At 42.9% G+C, this 25,000-nt stretch overlaps 1 protein-coding gene across 1 annotated transcript in view; it reads right to left on the bottom strand.

The window, feature by feature from the left end:
• The window catches only part of cadpsa (Ca2+-dependent activator protein for secretion a), a 151,730-nt gene that overhangs the window by 100,344 nt on the left and 26,386 nt on the right, over nucleotides 1–25,000 (bottom strand). The window contains exons 3-4 of the mRNA XM_042090214.1: nucleotides 21,787–21,900; nucleotides 18,733–19,065 (exon numbers count right to left, since the gene is read on the bottom strand). Coding sequence (XP_041946148.1) covers nucleotides 18,733–19,065; nucleotides 21,787–21,900 — 447 coding nt within the window. The remainder of the gene's footprint in view (nucleotides 1–18,732; nucleotides 19,066–21,786; nucleotides 21,901–25,000) is intronic.

The following is a 25,000-nucleotide window of genomic DNA, read 5'->3' as shown; positions in this document are numbered from 1 at the left end:
CTGGGGTGAGTCCCTGTCTGAAAGATCTGTAATGTGAAATGATTTTAGGCACTAAAGACAGTTTGGGGAGGGAGGGAGCTGGAGGAGAGATAGAGACACAGAGAGAGAGAGAGAGCAAGAGAGAGAGAGAGCAAGAGAGAGAGAGAGCAAGAGAGAGAGAGAGAGAGAGCAAGTAAGACAGAGAGCAAGTGAGAGAGAGCAAGAGAGATAGAGCAAATGAGAGAGAGAGAGTGAGAGAGCAAGTGAAAGAGAGAGCAAGTGAGAGAGAGAGAGAGCAAGTGAGAGAGAGAGAGAGAGCGAGCAAGTGAGAGAGCAAGTGAGAGAGAGAGAGAGAGAGCAAGAGAGAGAGAGCTGAATGTGGCTTCCTGAGTGAGGGTGGGGAGAAACAGAAGAGCCTCTACAGCCCGTCCATAACGCGAGGAGGGTTCCGAGCACAGAGTTATTCCTAGATGGCCGTGTCAGACAACGGGCCTGAGAAGGCGGAAGGTCTAGACACGGGATTCCACTCTACCCTCTCTTTTCTCCTGCTCTCTCCTACGCTCTCTTTTCTCCTGCTCTCTCCTACGCTCTCTTTTCTCCTGCTCTCTCCTACCCTCTCTTTTCTCCTGCTCTCTCCTACGCTCTCTTTTCTCCTGCTCTCTCCTACGCTCTCTTTTCTCCTGCTCTCTCCTACCCTCTCTTTTCTCCTGCTCTCTCCTACGCTCTCTTTTCTCCTGCTCTCTCCTACGCTCTCTTTTCTCCTGCTCTCTCCTACGCTCTCTTTTCTCCTGCTCTCTCCTACCCTCTCTTTTCTCCTGCTCTCTCCTACCCTCTCTTTTCTCCTGCTCTCTCCTACCCTCTCTTTTCTCCTGCTCTCTCCTACGCTCTCTTTTCTCCTGCTCTCTCCTACCCTCTCTTTTCTCCTGCTCTCTCCTACGCTCTCTCTCTCTCTCTCTCCTACGCTCTCTTTTCTCCTGCTCTCTCCTACGCTCTCTTTTCTCCTGCTCTCTCCTACGCTCTCTTTTCTCCTGCTCTCTCCTACCCTCTCTTTTCTCCTGCTCTCTCCTACCCTCTCTTTTCTCCTGCTCTCTCCTACCCTCTCTTTTCTCCTGCTCTCTCCTACGCTCTCTCTCTCTCTCTCATTCAAATTCAAATTCAAATTCAAATGTGCTTTATTGGCATGACTCAGAAAATAGTGTTGCCAAAGCAGTAACATGACAATACAAACATATACAATATTTGTTTTAAGGGGGGTCAAAGAAAGGAAACTTATCTAAACTAAAAGAAAGAAAACTTATGTTTAAAAAAAAAATAGTAACTAAAGAAAACTTAAACATGTATTCTTAAATCTAAATTTAAAGGAAACTTATACAATAGTCTATATAAAACTATTTAACAAAAACTATATACTGTATGCACTTTTTCTATGTGAAGTTTTCTCTTAAAATGTGGCAGGACTGTAAATATTGGTAGGCTAAGTGGGCACATTTATCTATTTCTCCCAGGAGGAATTGTAGTTTTTGTTCATTGGTGGCAGTCATAAAGCCGGGACAAGTGATTTCAATTTGTGGGTAGAATATAGCTCTTAAGTGTTGATAATTGGGACATTCTGTGAGGAAGTGGCATTCGTCCTCTACTACTCCAGTATTACAGAATTTACATATTCGATCTTCACGAGCTATTCAGGTTTGGCGGTGTCTACCCTTTTCTATTGCAAGGGAATGATCACTCAGTCGATACTTTGACAGGAGTTTTCTATGACGATGGTTTTTAATTTCATTTAAATATGGTGCCAATTTGTAATCAATTCGAATAGTTCTGTAGCAGTGTAGCTTATTTACTTGTTCGATTTAGCATTTCCATGTGTTAATGTAGTTTTGTTTTGCTGTGTTCTCTACTTCTTTTGCTACTGAAGCAATACTTGAGCTGCAGTTTTTCAGGTCGTGTTTTTGTATTATGAAGTTTAAGGGGTCACTCTCTGGGTGTTCACTCCTCAGCTGGGCAGCAGTGTGGTGATATTGCTCTGAATTGCTAGTCTGAAGATGATGCCAGAATTTGGTTGCTCTTTTTTGTATGTCTACAAGGAGGGGGCATCTTCCAAGCTCAGCTCTGCAGCCTAGATTAGGTGCACATCTGTTTAAACCTAGAATATTTTTACAGAATTCCAAATGTAATAATTCGGTTTGGCTTTTGTCCCATGTTTCGAAATTGTCTTTATATTTTATGCCCCAAATTTCGCTCCCGTATAGTAATATTGGCTTTACTAAGGAATCAAAGATCTTTTTCCATAATTTGATGGAAGGATTATATTGAAATAGAGATTTTCTTAACATGTAGTATGTTTTGCGTGCTTTTTCGGATAGGTCTTTGATTGCGTTATCAAATTGCCCTGATGAAGAAATGGTCAGTCCTAAGTAGTTGTATTTTCTTACTTGTTCTAGTTGTTTTCCGCCAATGGTAAAATTATATTTATTTATGTTCGAATGTTTTCTCTGGAAAGTCATTATTTTTGTTTTTTCCATATTGATTGGAAGGGCCCAAGTTATGCTATATTCGTTCAAAAGAGAAAGGCTCTCTTGTAGTCCCTGTGCCGTTGACGATAGCAGGAGAAGATCATCTGCGTAAAGCAGGCATTTGATTTCTTTTCCCAAAAGATTGAGACCAGGCGAGGATGAATTTTGAATTTTATTAGCTAATTCATTGATATAAATGTTAAATAATGTAGGACTCAGGCAACAGCCCTGCCTCACTCCTTTTGTTTGAGGAAAGTAATCAGTTTGTTTGTTATTTATTTTTACACAACATTTGATGTTTTCATACATGTCTTTAATGATGTTATATGTTTTACCACCAATTTCACAATCAAGTAGTTTCAGCAAGAGACCTTCATGCCAAACGGAGTCGAAGGCTTTGCTGAAATCCACAAAGCATCCATATATTTTTCCGTTTTTGACCTTTGTAACGTTTTCTTGTATCAGTGTCTGTAAAGTATAAATATGATCTGTTGTTCTATTTTTTTGTATGAAACCAATTTGAGAGGGGCTTAATATATTGTTTTTTTTTATTAAGTTTGAAATTCGGTTATTGATTATACTACAGAATAATTTACCTAAATTGCTGCCTTGTGATATGCCTCTATAATTGTTTGGGTTAAATTTGTCACCATTTTTGTATATGGGGGTGATCTGACTAATTTTCCATTGGTCAGGAAAGTGGCCTGAGGATAATATTAAATTAAATAGTTTCAGGATTACTTGTTTAATTTTGGGGGTGCTATGTTTCAACATTTCATTATAAATTCCATCAGTGCCGCATGATTTTCTATTTTTCAGTTTTTTTATTTTAGTGTTCAATTCAGATAATGTTATAGCTGAGTCTAATTCATTTAATTTATCTTTTTGTGTTTTTTCAAGTGTTTTTAAATGGTTTGTTAGTTTTTGTTGTGCCAGGTTTAGTTCATCACTTTTGTATAAATTTTCAAAATGGTCAACCCATGTTTTTCCATTTGCTATTGGGATACAATTTTCTTTTTTGGGGTTGTTAAGGTTTTTCCACAGGTCCCAAAAAGTGTTTTGATCTAACGCATCATCAATTTCTACTAACTGGTTATGTATGTGATTGGCTTTTTTGCGTTTTAGAAGTGATTTGTATTTTTGTAGGGTGTTATGATATTTTATTTGAAGTTCCTGATTTGCTGGTTCTCTGTGTTTTTGGTTTGAATAAGATCGTAATTCTTTTCTTAGTAATAGGCTCTTTGTCAAACCATTTCTTATTTTTGTTTTTCTTGCTATTAACTATTCCTTGTCTTTTTAAAGATTTTTTGGCTATTGTGGAAAATATTGTTGTTAATGTTTTGGTGGCTACATTGATGTTATCTTCAGACTTTTTAAATTTGGTGAACAGGAAGGAGTAGATCATGTTTTCGACCTCGATGCAATTTGACTGGGATGTGTATTGCTCTAGTCTGTCATCGCTCCATTTGTATTGAACTGGAAGTGGGTGTAGTGTACTCATAGGTTTTTGATGTTCTATACTGGAATTTTTCTTTAAGCTAATTATAATGTGGCAGTGATCTGACAGAGGCAACTGTGGCATTACTGTGAAATAATTTATTTGGTTGTGATCTAAATCTGTTATAGCATAATCCACCACACTGCTGCCCAGGGGTGAGCAATACGTGAATTTACCCAGAGAGTCCCCCCTTGTTCTGCCATTAACAATAAACAGACCAAGAGATTTGCAAAGTTGTAACACCTCCTTGCCATGTCTATTGATGATGTTATCAAAATTGTTCCTGTGACTACTTATATTGATGTTTTGTTCTAGTGAAGAAACATGTTTATATCCAGATATGTCAATGTAATCTAAATCGGTTCCTACTCTTGCATTAAGGTCGCCCATAATTAGAATCTTCCCAAATGACTGGAGTTCAATGATGTCAGATTTTAACGTTTCAAATATGTTTTCACTGTAATATGGAGATTCAAGAGGAGGAATGTATATGGCACATAAATAAGTGTCCTGTGTTGAGTTTGTGAGTTCTTTTGATAGTTTCAACCATATGTGTGATGATCCTTTTCTTACTACATATATGTATTTATTAATGGCTTCTTTAAACCAAACAACAATTCCCCCTGAGTTCCTGCCGCATTTTATATTGGGATGTTTAATAGAAGGGACATTTATATCTCTGTAGGAAGGTAATGAATAATTTCCCTGTCCATTTTTACTCCACATTTCCAGTGCTATGAATATATCTGAATTATTTACAGCATTTACAAAATCGCTATCTCTGATTTTCTCTCCGAAAGAAGAAGAGTGCATTCCTTGAACATTATAACAAATGATTTTAAGAAATGTCATTATAATGGTGTAGTTTGCCAGAAATAAGAATGTTTGTATACTCAAGTGCAATAATGATCCAATTGAGACACTGGTAAAGTATTATTTTTACCAGATAAATGACTAAACCTACAGAGAGATAAATATCCTATAGGTAGGTAAATTATATCTACGAAGACAAACAGACTTGTGAACACTCAACACAGAGACACAGACAAATACATACATGTTTAAGTTCACTGACAGACGCAGACATATTCTAACATACATACACACCCACTTGCACACACATGCACAGAAACACAGACACACAGATACATACACACACACACACACACACACACACAAACAAACAGGTATGCAATGTTGATTATGAATGTTATGCATAAGACAGAAATATAGTATACAATTAGATAGACTGACAAGTTTAAGTTTCTATACACATATTTACACACTCAGACACTCATACCCCCCTCCCCATCCCTCCCCCCACACTCTCCAACCATGCATATTGATATTTCTGTTCAGATAGGTAATGATTATGTCTATAGGCAAACATAAGAATACTGTATGTCTGAGCGTAGTCTACACACTTAAACCCACATATATAATACTCTCATACCCCCCTCCACATATATAATAAAAAAAGAAAGAAAGGAAAAACAAAACAAAACTGCAGGTTATTAAAAAACAGAAAATGAAAAAGAATAAAAGTAATTGTGCACACACACACACAAACACACACACACACACACACACACACACACACACACACACACACTTACACATACACAAAGTCCTATGTCTTTTCACATTTACAAAATGAATATTCATACAAAGTGTTTTTTTTTTTCACTAATGCAAGAGACTATCATATATAAGTTGAAGCATTGTTGTTATCTGAGTGAGATCTCTACAAGTACCTTTATTAGAGACGGCTGCTGCATAGGTAGGCCTATGCGTCTCAACTGGTTTTTGGCTGTCTTTGATGATGTTTGGCCTGCTGCTTTCAGAGCATGGTATTCTCACTCTATTTAATGCTGTGTCTTTGAGTTTTTTAGCAAATATTTTCATGCCCTCCTTATGTATGTGGACATTGTCATATAAATGTCTAATGGTAATGTCTGTATGGTGTGCAACCTTTACGTTGGGTATATCAGCACAGAAGGACACAACTTTGCCGTTGATTCTTTCAGTGACACTTACAGGAATATCCCGTCGTGGAAGTATAGATGAGATGATTACCTTTGCATCTGGATGTTTTTGTGTGGCAATTTGGATGGTGCTGATTAAGGCTTCTGCCACATCAGTTCTCCTGTCTTTGAGGTCATTAGTCCCTGTATGGATAATTATGTGAGATGGATTATTGAGTAAGCCTTTTTGTATTATGTCCTTAGCTGTGTGTGTCGTTGGACACCAAACTTCTTGACTTGTCTTCTAGGGAAAAGTCGTCTGGGGTTCAGATGATTCCCATTAGAGTCACACAGGATGATGATGTCATCCTTTTCCTTGCTTTGAGACTTTGTCCCTTGTTGTCCCTGACTGATGTTTGCTGAAGAGGAGGGTGGTCTGCTTTGGCAGGTGCGTTGCTGGGGTTTGGGAGGTTGGTCATGAGGTGAAGCTGGAGCTACAGGCACATTGACAGAGACTGTGGCACTTTCAGACAAGATGGGATTTTTGACTGATGGCTCACTGTTCCTGCTTTCCAGGGTATGATCCCTTGGATTCTCTCTGTGCCGTGCCATCCTCAACAGCTCTTCCTTCAGAGACCTCACCTCCTGCCGCAACTCTTGGTTGGCCTCCTCCAGCTGCCTTACTGCCGAGCAAAGTTGTTGCACCATGTTCCTGTCAGGGTGGATGATTTGGTCTTGAAGTTGTTGTAAGCTGAGAGCGGTTTCCTCTTTGAACATGATGTAGTCCTGTTCAAGTTGAACTATCACATCTCTCATTTTTGTGGTGTCAGAGGAGGGTGTCTTGGGGCCTGTATTACTGGGAGGACATGTAATGGGGTTATGTACATGTTGGCTATTTGAGTTAGTCTCAACTCCTGATGTAATAGTAATAGTCTCCACCACCTGGTCTTTTTTGATATTCAGAGCTTTTTCTTTGAGTTCTTTAAATTTGCTCTGAAATTGAACGAGACTTGCTTCAGTTCCTTGTACCATTACAGTCCCATTATGATACAGGTTAACTGTCACCTTAAAGTCCTTTGCCCCCTCTAGTGTAATCTGTCTTCCTCTGCTGATGCCTCCTTTTCTCACACATTTCCAGACAGTGCAGAGGGTGGTATGCCATACTGTGGGGTTATTTGTGAAGAACAGGAGGTTACACAGGACCTTGTTGTCATCAAGTCCCATGTAATCGGAGATCAGTGCTTCTGGATGTTCTCTCATGATGTTTTCTTTCATTCTTTTCTTTTCTTTGGCTGTTTGTACAGTGTTGGGATAAGATATTTCCAACTCATCTTCATTTTTGAAAAATGCCTCAGCCTTAGCCATGTTTTCTTCTAATCCAGCATCCATTATGATGTCATTAAGTGGCGGTTTGGCTAACTCTTCCAACAATTAGCAACAATTAGCTTCTTGTAGGTTTGATTTCTTGATGATTTTTTGGCTTTTGAAAATTGACTCAGAGGTCTTACCTTGACAGTTTGTTGCCTCTGTTGTTTCTATTCAAATTCCCAATAAAACTATTACACTTTGAGTAAGTATAACAAACTTTTTCTGGCAAAAAAATTGTAGTTTCAGGAGCTCATTTTTCTTGCTGCCATTTGTCAAGCAGAGTTCTAGAATCTCTCATACATACATACATATAGCATACATGCGCACACATTCTCTCTCTGCTCTCTGCATGCATCTCTCTCCTCCCTCCATTATAGCACTTACTTCTCATTGTCTGTCTCTCTTCCCTTTTCTCTCTTGTTGACGTTGACCTTTGGTCATAGTGACGTGTGTAGCAACGCAACGCAGCGCAACGCAACGCAGCGCAACGCAACGCAGCGCAGCGCAGCGCAGCTCCCACTGAGCCGAGCTGGCCATGCACAGCACTGCACTCCAGGATTCAGATTATAATTAATCCCAAACATCCCACACGCATGCCCCAATCCCTAACCCAATCCTCCAATCAAAGCCAAAACCCCCCAGGCGTGAGCAGCGGAATGGATTGTAACCCCCACCCCCACCCCCGCTCTCTAAGTGTTTTTAAATCACTGGAGATGCACAGCAGCATGGATAAGATAGCTACAGTATTTCTGAAGCTGTCTTCCCTTCCTCAGACCTGAACCGACACTGAAATGAGAATTATGGCATTTTCCAAAGTGAGCCCTGTTATTAGATATTATTAGTAGGGCTGTCAAAATAACTGATTCATTTCGATTAATTAATTTGAGAAAAAATAACTGATTAAAAAAATTAGTGCAGATTAATCGATTCCGTATGACCTTTGACCCCGAGCCATTTTCATGAAAACTCTAGGCCTAACTGCCTGTCTCAGGGAATATATAGCGCCTAGGTATTAATTAATTGTTCTAAATCACAGGTGTCAGACTGTCAGAAGTTTAACTCAAGCCTTTAGCCTACATTTGGGGTAGGCCTATGAAAATATTTTTTGTGTAGCCTAGAGTTGGTCCACCAGTTATGAACGCACTGCCTCTGCAAAGAGTCGACACCCCTGTTCTATAATCAATGTGATTTTCATCTAATGTTATACATGAATATGCATGTGTCATGTTGCTATTATAAATAATTGAAATGTTGTGCGTTAGGCTATTTTGTATGTTCATATATCCACTCAATGTTTTTATGTTAGGCTAGCCTACTGAATGCTTTTGTTCCAAGCGGCTATTGACACAAACAGACTCATTGATAGTCTACGTTTAGCCTATTGCATTATTTTCCGTAACATAAGCTTATAGAAGAATAGTCTGACGTCCGTGTAGCCTACTTTTGCGTTCATTTGATTGAATATTAGATATTAATCAATCAATATTGATTGAAATTGGACAGGCTCGAAAAATGGGTAATTTTAAAGCTTGTTAATGATTTCAATGTGTTTAAATGAGAAACAAGCAAAAGCAAATTTGGGCGTTTTTTTTGTGCATTCTCACGGTTTTTGACGAGGTTTTGGGCTGGAAAACCTTGCTGGCATCTGGCAACACTGCACACACACCATACCTCACATCCACACCAAACACACACACACACACACACACACACACACACACACACACCATATCTCACATCCACACTAAACACACACACACACACACACACACACACGTCACACACCATATCTCATATCCACACCAAACACACACACACACACACACACACACACACACGTCACACACCATATCTCACATCCACACCAAACACACACACACACACACACACACACACACACGTGTCACACACCACATCTCACATACAAACCAAACACACACACACACTCACTCACACACACACACACACACACACACACACAGACACACACACAGACACACACACACAGAGACACACACACACGTCACACATGCTCACACACACACACTCTCTCACACACACACACACACACACGTCACACACTTCACACACGTCACACACACACACACCCTTTTGTCTACCCTGTCTGCCCGTGCTCTGCTGCCATGGAAACAGTAAACAGACTGGGCTTTTAAACACCCTCTCCCATCAGCTGTTCTCCCCATGAATACATTACAGGCAGCACAATTACATTTCAGACTCCGCATGCCCATCAATAAGCAGCCCTGCTTGCCTTTTGCCATCCAATGCCTATTCATCTATTCTACATTTACATACAGACATTTTTTCAAATCATTTCCTTCTTGAAAAACAACAACCATGTTTAGAGAAATCATTAGTCATGTGTCCTGACGTATGGCTATATTTCGATATACTAACTCTTCTGCACATGAGGTACCTAACTCACTATGAAGAGGTAATACCACAAACAATAGAATGCAATTCATGAGTTATGACCAGGCCTCCACAGAGAAGCATTTCATAACTTACATCACGATGAATGACAGACTCATAATGTAAGTCATACATGTAATGCAATGAGAGTGCAGTTAATCAACTGTTGATTTCCTACGACAAATCATGACAACATACCAAACATGAAACTAAATACTAAAAAAAACAAATATTTTAATTTCATTTATATTCGAAAAAACAAAAAAATGTTTACAATAAATCACAAGTACATTGTGTTCTGTCCTCTGCAAAAAAAGCCTTGGGGTTATCTTTGAGCCTGACCTGTGTTTTAAAAAGCAGATTAATGCTGTCATAAAAAATAGCTACTATCAGCTGAGAGTGATCACCCGGCTCAAGCCCTCGCTGTCCTTTAAAGATTTTGAAACAGTTATCCATGCATTTATTACATCTCGGCTGAATTACTGTAACACACTTTACTTTGGCCTCCCCCAGAACCAGCTTGCCCGCCTGCAGTTGTTGCAGAACGCTGCTGCCCGGCTTTTAACAGGCACCAAGAGGCAGGAACACATCACCCCTGTCCTCTCCTCTCTGCACTGGCTCCCTATTTGTTTTAGAATCCAGTTTAAAATGCTCCTTAAAATGCTCCGCCTGAAGCAAAAAGGGGATCGTGCTTTTGAAATTGCAGCTCCACGCCTCTTGAACGGTTTACCTCCCGATATCAGATCTGCTCCCACGACTGCTGCTTTTAAATCTAGACTTAAAACCTACCTATATACATTGGCCTTTGCCTCTTAGATCTTTTATTTTGCTTTTATTGTACTTTATGTTTACTTTTAGCCTTTGCCCCTTAGTTTTTAGCTTCTTCTTTCCTTTAAGACACTGTTTTAATTACTTTATGTATGTAAATTGCTCTTAGCTCACTTTATGTCTCTTATTAATCAATGCTGTCAGTGTTGCAACTGTACACTGCGTGCAGATGTTTTTCTTTTTTGTCTATTGGAATGCCAGTGTTGCAACTGTACACTGCGTGCTTTTATTTATTTATCTATTTTCATTCCAGCTAGTCACTGTACAGCACTTTGGTCAGTTTTGCACTGCTTTAAATGTGCTTTATAAATAAAAATTACTTACTTACTTACTTTCTGCCATTCTGTTGTTGTTTACACGTGGGCCTGTTTTGTTTCATAAATGAGGTACTGTAGGTACTTCAGCAATATGGAAGTTTGCAATCAAATGCTGTGCTTCCTTTAATCCCCAAAGCTGTTGGATGACCCACTCATAAAAGGTCGACCCAGTGACTAGAGAGAATCTAGAGTGCTAGTGGCTCAACTGTCTGTTTGTATGCAGGATTTAAGACTGAGCTGATGCTCTGTAAGTGGTTGTGTGTGTGTGTGTGTCTGTGTGTGTGTGTGTGTTCACATTCTAAGCGGCATAGAACAGGGAACATCACTTTGTTTAGTGGACCCTTTCATCCAGAGGGAAGTACAGTACAGCACGGTCCATGCTCACCGATTGACCTAAACAAAGCCTTTTCTGTAGACTGGACCCAATCCAGTAAATTTAGCAATGTTATAGCAAGTGCTAGCAGCTAGGCTTCCAACACATTTATAATGATACATCACGCAATGTTGAGTGACTAGCTTCCTTGCTTATGCCTACTTGTCTCACTTGAGTGGACCCAACGTCCATTTGTCACCCGGGATATTGGGCGCACAGCTAGGCTCCTGGGGCCGCAGTGATACGGGAGTGGCGATGGGGCCTGTCGACTTCACTCCACGCGTCTGCGCTTCTCGGCCCCTGGCCATCAATATTTACCTGCATGGATGTTGTTCGGCGGGCGGGCGGGCAGGAGAGAGCTCCGTGCTATGGGCCCTCGAGTGGCTTGTGATTGCATTAGGGCTGAGCAGAGAGGCTCTGTGCTGCTGCAGCCTGATGAAGATGAATGTCTCATGGCAGCTCTGAATTAGTCATGCTGATTGAAGCAGTGCACACCCGCCCACCGCACCCTCTCTCTCTCTCTCTCTCTCTCTCTCTCTCTCTCTCTCTCTCTCTCTCTCTCTCTCTCTCTCTCTCTATCTCTCTCTTCATCCTATCTCTCTCTCTTTCTCTCCATCCTATCTCTCTCTCCATCCTCCCTCTCTCTCTTTCTCTCCATGTTCTCTCTTTCTCTCATCCTCACTCTCTCTCTCTCCATCCTCACTCTCACTCTCTCTCTCTCACTCTCTCTCCATCCTCTCTCTCTCCATCCTCTCACTCTCTCTCTCTCTCTCTCTCTCTCTCCTCCATCCTCTCTCTCTCACTTCTTATCACTCTGCCTTTTCTCTCCATCCTCACTCTCTCTCTCTCCATCCTCACTCTCTCACTCTCTCTCTCATCCTCACTCTCACTCTCTCTCTCTCTCCCTCTCTCTCTTCTCTCTCTCTCTCTCTCTCCATCTTCTCTCTCTCTCTCTCTCTCTCTCTCCTCTCTCTCTCTCCTCTCTCTCTCTCCTCTCTCTCTCTCTCTCTCTCACTTCTCTATCACTCTGCCTTTTCTCTCGCTGTCTCTTCTTTCTTCTTACTTCTTTCTGTCTCCTTTTCAACTCTGTTTTTGCTCACATTGTCCCTCTGCTGTCACTCATCTTCTTGGTTATGCTCTGTTCCTTTCTCTTTCTCTCTTTCTCTCTCTCTCTCTCTCTGTCTCACTGTCTGCCTTTCTTTCTCTGGGTGTGTGCTTTCACAGTTACAGTATTGTCTCTCTTCAATATTTTGGCCAATCCATCTTCCAAACTGGAGAGACACCTTTCCTTGTAAACATATTTGCCCTCCCTTCTCTCTCTCTCTCTCTCTCTCTCTCTCTCTCTCTCTCTCTCTCTCTCTCTCTCCTCTCCTCTCTCTCTCTCTCTCTCTCTTCTCAAGCTATCACCACCTGCCAACAAGTGTTGAAACCAATGTGTGGTTCTGCCGTTATAACAAGCTTAATGTCCTACCCAGTCCATCCATATGGTATTTCAAAAAGCAACACCCACACAACACCACCAGTGTGGACAGCACACATAGCTGTGCGAGTGGCAGAAATCCAATTTCTTTCTGTTATCATTCAGACAACCCCCCGACTCAATAAAATCACATTCACCAGCGTGATCAACCTCTGGTATAGTATCATGTAACCCACAATGTGATCGGTGCCGTGCTGTTGAGACGATGCCTGCGCTGGCGTCGCTAGGTGGCTACACACAGATCCCAGAGCTTTGCTTTGTCATATTTCCCCCTACGCTATTTGCAGTGGTAGCTTTGAGGTCGTGACTACTGCTGGAGGGGTCACCACGGGAGCTCCAGTGGGTGAGCCTCTACTCCTGTGGTGGTGTGTGTGTGTGTGTGTGTGTGTGGTGGTGGTGTTGTGTGCGTGTGTGTGTGTGTGTGTGTGTGTGTGGTGGTGGTGTGTGTGTGTGTGTGTGGTGGTGGTGTTGTGTGCGTGTGTGTGTGTGTGTGTGTGTGTGGTGGTGGTGTGTGTGTGTGTGTGTGGTGGTGATGTGTGTGTGTGTGTGTGTGGTGGTGGTGGTGGTGGTGGTGTGTGTGTGTGTGTGTGTGGTGGTGGTGGTGGTGTGTGTGTGTGTGTGGTGGTGGTGGTGGTGGTGGTGTGTGTGTGTGTGTGGTGGTGGTGTGTGTGTGTGTGTGGTGGTGGTGGTGGTGGTGGTGTGTGTGTGTGTGTGTGGTGGTGGTGTGTGTGTGTGTGGTGGTGGCGGTGGTGTGTGTGTGTGTGTGTGGTGGTGGTGTGTGTGTGTGTGTGGTGGTGGTGGTGGTGGTGGTGTGTGTGTGTGTGTGTGTGGTGGTGGTGGTGGTGGTGGTGTGTGTGTGTGTGTGTGGTGGTGGTGGTGGTGGTGTGTGTGTGTGTGTGGTGGTGGTGGAGGTGGTGGTAGCAGCGTAATTGGGGTTGGTGGCGCAGCTGAGAAGCTGGCGTTGTGGGGGGGGGGAGCTGGTAGGGGCTGTTGTACCAGCCAATGTGGAAGCTCTGTCTCTGTGGGGTTGAGTTAAAAAAATGAGTTCTCACCCATGTAGTGTAGGGGAGAGCATGAGCATGATCACCCATGTAGTGTAGGGGAGAGCATGAGCATGATCACCCATGTAGTGTAGGGGAGAGCATGATCATGAGCATGATCACCCATGTAGTGTAGGGGAGAGCATGATCATGAGCATGATCACCCATGTAGTGTAGGGGAGAGCATGATCATGAGCATGATCACCCATGTAGTGTAGGGGAGAGCATGATCATGAGCATGATCACCCATGTAGTGTAGGGGAGAGCATGATCACCCATGTAGTGTAGGGGAGAGCATGATCACCCATGTAGTGTAGGGGAGAGCATGATCATGATCACCCATGTAGTGTAGGGGAGAGCATGATCACCCATGTAGTGTAGGGGAGAGCATGATCACCCATGTAGTGTAGGGGAGAGCATGATCATGATCACCCATGTAGTGTAGGGGAGAGCATGATCACCCATGTAGTGTAGGGGAGAGCATGATCATGAGCATGATCACCCATGTAGTGTAGGGGAGAGCATGATCATGAGCATGATCACCCATGTAGTGTAGGGGAGAGCAAGAGCATGATCACCCATGTAGTGTAGGGGAGAGCATGATCACCCATGTAGTGTAGGGGAGAGCATGATCACCCATGTAGTGTAGGGGAGAGCATGATCATGAGCATTTTCCTTTCACGCTGAAGCAGAAAGGGCAAGAGCATGTTATCTCCCCAGAGAGTCGGAGTGTGGAGGCAAGGCCACTCCAGTTCGGTTTTGGTTTGCTTCTGATGAACTCAACCCTCGGCTTTGGTCTGCTGGCTGTAGCGCAGCTAAGGGACCCTTTCATGGTGCATCAGAGCAGAAGCACACGTTAAAGGTCAAAGCCAAACACACACAAAAAAAAACGGTCAGATCCAAAGCCATGTTATACTTCACCTGTATTTTAAGGCAAGCTATTACTGTGGGGAAAAAGATTCCTTAATAGTTCTTTGAATAACTCTTAGAACTCAGTCTGTTCTAAGAGTGACCAATATAGCCATCCCTCCACACACACACACACACACACACACACACACACACACATACACATACAGACACACACGCACACACACAGTTCCCTAATGTGTCATCAGTCAGTCAAACTGTCAATCCACTGACATTTGCTGGTATTATTTCATACTGGTGAAGCAATTTCACACTAAATCCCTCGGCAATGACCTATTGACCATTAATCAATCCCCTGCTCTAAATGAATCCATACATTGAACCCTAATGATTCTGTCACAGCGAGCAATTTGGCAGTGTACACAACACAAGCTATAAATGTATTAAACTAAGCCATTTGTCTTTCTTATACAGCTTTTATTTTCCCATTCTGTCACATACTAATGTGTTCCCCCCAGAGCCGCTCATTTGGACAGAGACACTCTGATTCTTCTCACTGTTCTGTTGCTGAGGAAACAAAGTTATTGGCATCAGATGTGCGGGCAGTGGGGGGGGGGGGGGGGGGGGGGGGGGGGGGGGTCTGCCAGTCAATGGAAGCCTAATCAAAATGGCATGTAAACTGAATAAACCGGATTAAACCGTTCCTTGGCAGTGGGAAAGGCAGGCGACTTTCCAACAGATTATTTTTCCCCCAACATAAATATGATGGCTTGCACCAGTCAGGACAGTACAACGCCCCATGTCTCCCCATCTCACACATCTCCCCTTGAGCATTTGATTTCAGTGGCACTGTGCAGAGTCTGTCATGAGTCATCCGCACAATGCCGGAGATCATTTGGGTGTGGGCCTTTTGAATTGAAGCAGGAAGATGTGCTCTCGTTTTTTTCCTCCCTCTTTAGGCTGCTACTGTCTGGCACACTGCGCATGATTGCATATGTTGGGGAGCAGGAAAAAGGTGCTCCGACTCACAGTACAACACAAGGGCCGCTATGCTCCTCTGTCCACCCTGAGGGCTGCTACGCTCCTGTCTCCTCTGTCCACCCTGAGGGCTGCTACGCTCCTGTCTCCTCTGTCACCCTGAGGGCTGCTACACTCTTGTGTCCACCCTGAGGGCTGCTACACTCTTGTGTCCACCCTGAGGGCTGCTACACTCCTGTCTCCTCTGTCCACCCTGAGGGCTGCTACACTCTTGTGTCCACCCTGAGGGCTGCTACACTCCTGTCTCCTCTGTCCACCCTGAGGGCGTACCTGGCACATACATCTCTGTTTCTCGAGATCACCAAGTACTGTCGGTATGGGAATTTAAGAACAAAAACAGTCGTTCTAACTTGCTCGAGTTGCTACAGCCAACAGCTAGAGTGCTACCCTCTGGGGGCCTGTGAGGAGAGGCCATAACACAACTTGTTGTTTCAGTAAAGGTTGACATAATTAGCTGTAAAAGTAAGCACATAGCAGAGCCTAAAGAATTACCTAGTTTGGTTATAGGCTCTAGTTGGAGAAGGTCTAAGTTCTAAAATAACTTCACAAGAACTGGTGACGTTTATTTATTGGAACCTAGACAGTAGACAACAAGTTGGAGGAAGTTGTTCGAAGGAGCAATCTTCGTAAGCATTCCGGATCGTAAATAAAGCTGCCAGTCTTTTAGTTTGTTTTGTCTCTTCGACTTTCACTGAATTTGGATCAGTTTATAAAGTTTTTCCATTACAGCTCATGAACATGCCCCCTCATGAACATGTCATTCAATATACTGTATATAGTTTGCAATGTGTGCAACGTAGCCCTTACAGTTATGCTTTATCATGAGTATCGCGCAGCTGATAACTACTGAACAATCCTCTTATCAATAAAACCCTATAGGGTACATATATAATTTTACAGTAAGTATCGAGCAATTTTCCAACTTCACGAATCAATGTGACAGACTCTCCTTTCTACCTTTCAGCTGGCCACAGTACACGGGTTTATAGACCCTTTCAAGAGAGTTCCATTAACAGCATCATAGTTGGCCCCACAAGGCTTCCGTTTTAACATTCTATATGTTATCTTAATGCAGAGGAAGTCGATTGGGAACCAAATAGAACGTTCAAGTAAGGGATAATGTATAGAACGCCGGTCATTGTCGGGAGATAGGTCCCAACAGGGCGAACCGGACCCCGACGCGCAGCGGAGGGGTCTTGTTCCGCCCTGAAGGGACCTATCTCGCGACAATGACCGGCGTTCTATACATTATCCCGCTTATTACACGGCTACTTACCAAAACGACACAATAAACTCCCCACGATATGACTCTTTAGCCTACATAGCCTAGGCTATAGCCTATTTGTTACCGTTTCATCATGGCTTTTGCTGAGAAACAAATAGTTCGCAACAACACACGCTGAACTTGAATCAAACATTCTTTAGAACACAGCTGATCAACCGTCTCACTTTTAAATGAAGTTCCAATCCTTGCGTAGTGATATGAAAGAATTGACTTAGAAGCACAAAGCCCATTTTCCCGCCGAACGTTGGGAAGGCCCATTCAAGTGAATGGAGCATTCTGCAGCACTATGAAGAGCCGTGTAATAAGCATTGTTTTTGTTTTGATTGTTGAAAGGGTCTATAAGCTCCTCACTGGCCCCATACACAGCCCATTCCCAGCATCATTAATCCATTCCGTCATAAGTGCGGTCATCACTAGAGCTCTCAGTCCCATCCTCGGCCCTACCCAGCATGCAGCTCTTCTAAATCCACATCCATTGAACTCTCTTCCTAGTGTTCAGGTCTGAGCACGGGTCACCTCCCCCTCCGTCCATCTGAAGATGGATACATGTCATCACAGCATTTGTTAGTGTCCCCTCACTTGGGCTATATGCTGTGAGCATTCACTGTAAACATTCAGATGCAATCTGCCAGCTATATAGCGCCTACCACGTCCAACCACCTAACCCATTTTCCAATCAGATATCAGCCAAATCAGAGATCAGCCTCTGACAGGTCAGTTGGAAGCCTTGTTCGATCTGACCGCTCTCTACTCAGTGTCAGTGAGGGCGCGTATAGCAGCCAAGTAACAACCTCTATTTCCTCCCGTTCGCTGTGCACTCTCTAGCCTCTATGTCCTCTTTAGAGATGCGCGGTTCGCGGTTACAGCCGCGGACTCCGTGGTTAAACCGTGGATCGGGCGAATGACGTGAAGAAATATAATATTTTAATTAAATTCGGGCGGGTGGCGGTTGAACCAATCAAACGCATCACCCATATACATTAAAACAACCAGCGGATGGCGGGCGGGTGCGGTTTTAAAAATTGGTCAAAAAACGTTGGTGCGGATGGATGGCGGATGGATGATAAGTTTTGCTATGCGGTTACGGTTGAAATAATAGCCCATCCGTGCATCTCTAGTCCTCTTGGATGGCACTACTGCAAAACTGCACTCCCAAAGCACAATCTTTCATTTCAGATAAAGTACAAGACACAGCAATCACACACACACACACACTATATGGATCCAGAGAAAATGGACACTGCAAACTACCAGCCCTATACAGTATATGATTATTTATGAACCATATCCTGGTTTGATAGGATTAGTGCCTATTTCACAATGCTTTCAATCCATGTTTCTCAACCATTTACAGAGGATGTTCCATTTAATTAGCTGGCTAGCAGAGAATAACAGACATAACTGAGCATGTGATTTCATTATATTTGCTGGTGCTTCTATGTAACATACTCAGAGTAAGATCTGGAGATATGCAACAGCAGTGACTGCCATGGAGCAAAAAACAAATGGCAAATGCACACAATCTCATTTGTCTGAGTTTCAAATTGAATTACTGTCGATTTTCCTCCCAGACATAAACAACATGCAACAACAACCTGTAGCACTGCTGCCAGCACCTGCATGGTTTCCACGAGCACAACAAGCTCCCTGTGTTCCTTGACAGACACACACTCCGCTCTGCTAACAGAGGAAGACGTACGCCGTCCCCGACCCCTCGTGCAGTTGGAGCGCAGGGCACTCCCTCACCTGGCAGGCGTTGTAGAGCAGCTGGTGCTCGAACTTCTTGATGCCGAGGATGGACTGGAACATCTCGTAGAGCTGGTCCTTGCTGAGGATGAGCTCGGAGGCCGCGCTGGCGGTCAGGCGCTGCTGGTGTTTGCGCGGGTCCTCCTCGCCGCGGTGGATGGTGTCGAACTTGGCCATCCACGAGCTGAGCACCGTCTCCTTGCTCAGGCCGTCGATCTCGGGGAGGCTGCGCACACGTTTCTCGATGTGCTTCTTGAAGACCTCGCGCGAGTCGTTGGCCGAGCAGCCACCGCTCTGCACCATGCGGCACACGCGATCGCTCTTCAGGAACACCTAGACAGGTGAAGGACAGAGCCACATTCAAACTCATCCGGTCAAGGATAACAGCACCAAGGCCAGACAAGGTCACACCAACAAGCAATGTCACACAAGGTCACACTAACACCAAGGGCATGGGTTTAACACACATACTGCTGAAAAATGTGAACCGGCTTCGATGAAATTGAAACGCATCTGGAAAAAATAATACTTAACATGCAATACTGTTTCAAAAGTTGTGAAGCTGTGTAAATATAAATAAAAACAGAATGCTATAATTTCCAAATCATGTAAGCCCTATATTTAGTTAAGGCAACTAAGCAATTTTTCAAACAAAGCAATTTGTTTTTCGAAGATGTATGTTCATGTAGAATGTCATGCTCACAATGCATCTCCAAAAAGATGTATGTTCATGTAGAATGTCATCCTCACAATGCATCTCCAAAAACTTGGGGCAGGGGCATGTTCACCACTCTGCTGGAGTTTTGAGAAGGATTTGTCCCATTCTTGCCTGATTTGCCTAGAACTTCAGCTGCTTCAGTCTGCAGAGAGGCACTTAGCATTTGGACTCTATTATAGAGTCATTGAAATATGTGCAGAATGCAGTTTGGTATTGTTTTCCTGAAATGTTCAAGGTTTTCCCTAAAAAGGACATTTGGATGGCATGTTGCATCTGAACAAACACCTGGATGGTTTATGTTGCTCATGACTTGTACCATTGAGCATAAATTCTGCCTTTCCAGATTCCAAATTCTGCCTTTCCAGATGCAAGATGCCTTTCCATAGGCACCAATGTACCCCTCACCCCATCTCACTTCAGCCCTGTTCCTTGTTTACAAAGATTTTTCAGGATTCTGAATATTTTAATGATATTATGTACTATAAAATAGATGTTGAAATACCTAAAATTTTTCGCATTTCACATTGAGGAGCATTATTGTTCTATTGGTGCATTATTCGTCCACATAGGTTTTCACAGTTTGATAAATACCTCCGCTTCTTTACAGATCAAATCAAATCAAATTCTGTTTTATATGTACATTTCACACAGCGTCCCAAAGTCATTAAAAGTACAAACTGGTTCGTCTCCTCAATGGATTTGTTGGTCACTTGCAAAACAGCAGTGAAAACATTCACAGGGCCACTTCTGAGTGACACACATAAAAAGCTTTCCAAAGATTACCTAGATGTGCGCTTGAGAGGTCAAGGAAAAGCAAAGAGGCATTTTTTATCACATTGTGTTGTATTGAAAGTTTTTTTTTTCTCTTTAAGTAATGTCAAGCAGCAGGAAACTGAAAGTGGGAGTTCAGACTTTAACTATCTTTTCATTTCAACCAGTTATTTCCATTCTTTGATGGGAAAGAGTTTATTTTTTTCAATTTCAGTCAACTGTAAGATGCTGTTATGTGTTCACACAATCTCAAAAGCATACATTTCTTATTTCCCTCCAACACTCTTCTACCCAAAGCAATTTCCTTTGTGGGTCATCACGTCGTGAGCTAAAAGACATTACATTTTAATCAGTGACTGTAAAACACATTGACAATGTCTGCTTAGTCAAAAGAGAAGCCACTGGAAGAAATTAAAAATGGTGGAGATTAAACCTAATATGGTCTGTTCTGATTATCTGTTTACAATACATGTTCTGATATCAAAATGCACTTAATGCACACAATGGCCCCCATTTCGCCAAAATAACCAGCTAATGTTGTTCCCATGACACTTTTTTTGTGTGTGTTGCTGAAAAGCTGACAGGCTTGACCAACACACTGGTGCAAGTATTTTTTTGCAAATCAGTGAGCATTGACAGCCGTCGAAACAGAGAGTTCATGGCCTTAGCATCATTATCTAATTGGTCCCGCCCAGTAGGGAGAGTGGACACTGGAAGGTCCCAGTGCAGGGCTGTGGCCCTTTGCTCTCCTGCTCTCTCAGGTGAGAAGCAGCGGGCAGGCAGAGAACATCCTGCACTCACTAAAGAGCATTAGGACTTTAATTGAATTGAGAGAGCCGGCTTTAGCTAGATCTGAATAATGCAAAATTTCAATCAGTGACTTTGGGCTCTCAGAATGGCCAGCTTGATTAGGTTGGCAGAGAAAGTCTCCCCCCTCTCTCTCTCTATCTCTCTGTCTCCCTCTTTTCCCTCCCCCACTTTCTCTCTCTCTCTCTCTATCTCTCTATCTCTCTCTCTCTTTTCCCTCCCCCCTCTTTCTCAATGACCTCCACCTCTCCCTGCTCAGTATTCAATATTGGAAAAACAATTGGAGATACAATTGGAGTAGAAATGGACATTAGCGCGGATAGCAATGGAACAAATCTATGCAAAAATGCTCCTGACAGGGTAATGAGTCGCAGCACAACATCATCTCTGTCAGAAGAGGCAACCAACACTGATCCATTCCTACTTGAGATATTGCCCAATGTTCCTGGTGAATTTCAACTAATCCATCTGAAATGAGTACAATATAACCAAAAGAAATTGCACTGCACATCGTGATATATTTTATGTCATTACTGTAGTATGTGTGCTTGTTGAATAACATCTAGTCGTCTGTTCATCTTGTCCTGGCTTTCAAGCACAAAAAGAAGCTTATCATCTGAGCCTTAAAAAACACATCTTACCACATAACATAATCGGATGTAGGACAATCCATTAAAATCTGCTACTACACATTTTTCAGTGACAAATCGGAAATTTGGAACAGTGGTTAATAACATGTACGATTAGGTGATATCAACCTCATAGTAGCTCTGGACGGCATTGATGAACGCCTCATCGGCCACAATCTGTGTGTCTCCGCTGAGGAAGGACTGGAAACGCTCCTTGACGGTTTGCAGTTGCGTCTTGCTAATCTGGAGGAGAGGAGAGACAAAAGAGGCTTATCTATATTGTACACCACATCACATTTCACACAAAAGAACGCAATACCAGAGCAACACCACCAGCCACCATTACTATGGCAGTACTAGTCACTATTACCCGTAATTTCACGACTATTAACCGAGGTTTATACATTGGTTGCCGCTAATACTGAGGAAATGACTGTAGAGTTGGAATTAACAACTCAAACAGAACGATGACTATGGCCCCAAGGGCTAACATGAGTATATTACACTGTTAACTTTCTCAGTCTGCATTACATTCACAATCTCTGAAGTAACATTATTTTTATGACATTAGTTAAGTTAGGATGAGAAAATACATTCAACAAACATCCTTGATTAGAGCCTTTATCTGCCTTCCTGATGTCTTTAATTGATGTCCTCTGGTCTCTCTTGTCTTGTGAATTATTAGCATATTTCAAATTGTACCTCTGAGTACCAAAAGCTCTGGCAGACGAAATCTGCCACCCACAGCTGTCACCCACGTATCATCAAATCTAAGAAATCAGCAGAGCTCCTTGACACATATTTCTTTCTTTATTTCTTTTCTTTTTTTTTGTAAGGAACAGTCCTTGTATGCCGCTCTCTCCACTGAGCTGCTGTGTTTCCGTCCCAGCACCGTCCCCATACTGCACAGGTTGCTGTGTTGGTTATTACGCAGCCTTGAAACACTCCAGCTTCTGCACGCGGGAAATGGATAATTACAGATTCCACACACATTTCCAGTGCCCTCTTTTCAGCAGCCTCTTTGTTTCATTAATTCAACCACAGAAAATTTTACGGTTTCAAAATCCTCCCTCACATTAGACTAGATTGAAGCTTTGTGAGATATTATGCATATAGCAAGAGGTGAGACCTTAGGTCTAGTGAGCGATTCTGTAGCTAGCATGAGCACTTCTTTTTGAAGGACGAGCTTAATTTCCACAGGGATGGGCTTCTCGTGGTTGCCCATCTAATAATGGAATGCTTTATCAATTGATTTTATCAACCCAAGATGTCATTCCCCAGCTAAGTGTACAAGGACAACAAATCACCTTACATTCAATGTTATTAATGAAAGAAACACAAGTATGAAGTGATTGATAGCTCAGACTGTTCTATTCACCAGGACACTGTACGTGTGTGATGCAAAAGTAGCATTCAATGCTTAGTACGATCATTAACACAATCCCTCTATTCTCTTGAGGGTGAATGTGATTACACAGTAATGCTTTAATAAAGTCTGCAGGGGAGCACTGAAGGAGGTGGAGGGAAAGAGAATGGGATCTAATGGTCTAAACTGACCCATACCGGACACATGGGATGATCTATCTAGCTTTGGATCTCTCTTAACATTAAAATGTTTCAGTTCGCATTCTCAAACAGAAAGCACACCCTGAAGACTACAGAATTAAACCCTTACAGTAGTGTCTGAAATTGTTGGTACCATTCCATGAAAAAAACAACGAAACAATTTGAAATTTCAATTTCAATTTAATATCACTTATAGAGCGCCAAAACATTGCACATGTCTCATGGCGCTTTACAGAGTGTTAAACAATCAGAGAAGGCCCATGAGTAACAGGGGCGAGGAAAAACTCCCTAGAATTGGAGATACATGTAGGAAGAAACCTCGAGCAGATCCACGACTCAAGGGCCTGACCCATCTGCCTAGGGTCAGTTTATATGATAAATGAATAAGTTACTGTAGTTAGGTGTAGAGAAAAGAACATGGTGTTTAAAGCCACCTGAGGTGTATGTTACAAAGAGGTGGGATGGTTACATATCCAGTATGATAATGCATGAATCTTATTTAGTGTCAGAAAGTTCAAAAAGTCCAGTGTAGGAAGTGAATTGTCCAAGGGGATTAGGAGTTGTCATAAGGCAAGTAGTGGGTCGTTAGGCTGCGCAGGCCAGGAATCTGGGCAGGGGGACAGCAATAGGTGATGATAGGGCAGTCATAGGGATGGGACTTCAGGTGAGATGAGTGAGATGAGGGCCAAACACAAGGATGGCTAGTGACTGGTAATGGTATACCTCACAAGTGGCAGCCAGCAGAATGCAGGTGCCTTCTGCAGACTAAGCATCTCAGCTCTTTCCAGAGATGTTCAATGGGATTTAGGTCTGGACTCATCCTTCAAAACTGTCCATTCTTTGTTCCTGGCCCATTTTGTGATGCTTTCATCTGTGTGTTTTGGGTTATTGTCCTGTTAGAAGACCCATGACCTACGACTGAGACTTGGCTATGTAACACTAGGCTGTATGTGTCGACATAGACTCCATGGTGCAAGGCACTCTGGCCCAGACACACAGCAAAGCAGAACCACAACAGAACGGATGTTCTTGTAGCTATGATGTTCTTTTCTGGGGCTTTTTCCTTTGGCTCTCAGGGCCAGATGTACATACATTTGCGAACGTAGCGTTTTTAGCGTCATGGACAAACCGCACATTGCGAACGCTGTCAGACCCAAGTTCCCGTCGTATTTATCAGTCGCTCAATCCTTAGTGTAAACTGCGCTTTTCTCTGCCTTTCTCCGCCTATAAACGCAATTTACGAACGTCCACAACTGAATGGCAGCGCCTACAAGCGCAGTTGAATGAAGTTAAAGGGACACCAGGCAAGCCTGATGCTTTTTCTCTACCAAACTCCCCCTCGCTCGGTCTGAAGCTCTTTTCCTTTTCTTTGCGTCTTCCGTCAAGGGTTTTCACTGCTTCTTCGCCGGCTCTGCCATTATACACACGTTTGCAACAATCTCTAGCGTTTCATTAGCCTGCCTCTGTGCTGTAAACTGATCCTGCTTCAGTCGGCGGGTAGGATGCACCGAACTTGCAAGTGGGATATTCTTCCTACAGGCAGTAGGGGCGGGCAAGAGAGCCTTCATTCGCCCCGTAATGAGTCATTTAACCATATACCGACTTACGAAGATGATTAATTAACACGAAAACGTTGCCTGGTGTCCCTTTAACTGATGACAACATTAAAAAGAATCAAACGTTTAGCGATCATGAAATAATACCATACATGATAAGATGTCAACAAGCAAGGAGATAATGAAGATCAGTAGTTCTACTAAAAATACTTGTGCACGTA

This window comes from Alosa sapidissima, chromosome 4 (genome assembly GCF_018492685.1).
Source record: "Alosa sapidissima isolate fAloSap1 chromosome 4, fAloSap1.pri, whole genome shotgun sequence".
Lineage (NCBI taxonomy): Eukaryota > Metazoa > Chordata > Actinopteri > Clupeiformes > Clupeidae > Alosa > Alosa sapidissima.
The sequence above is the reverse complement of the archived record's forward strand: the minus strand, read 5'-3'. Positions and strand labels throughout refer to the sequence as shown.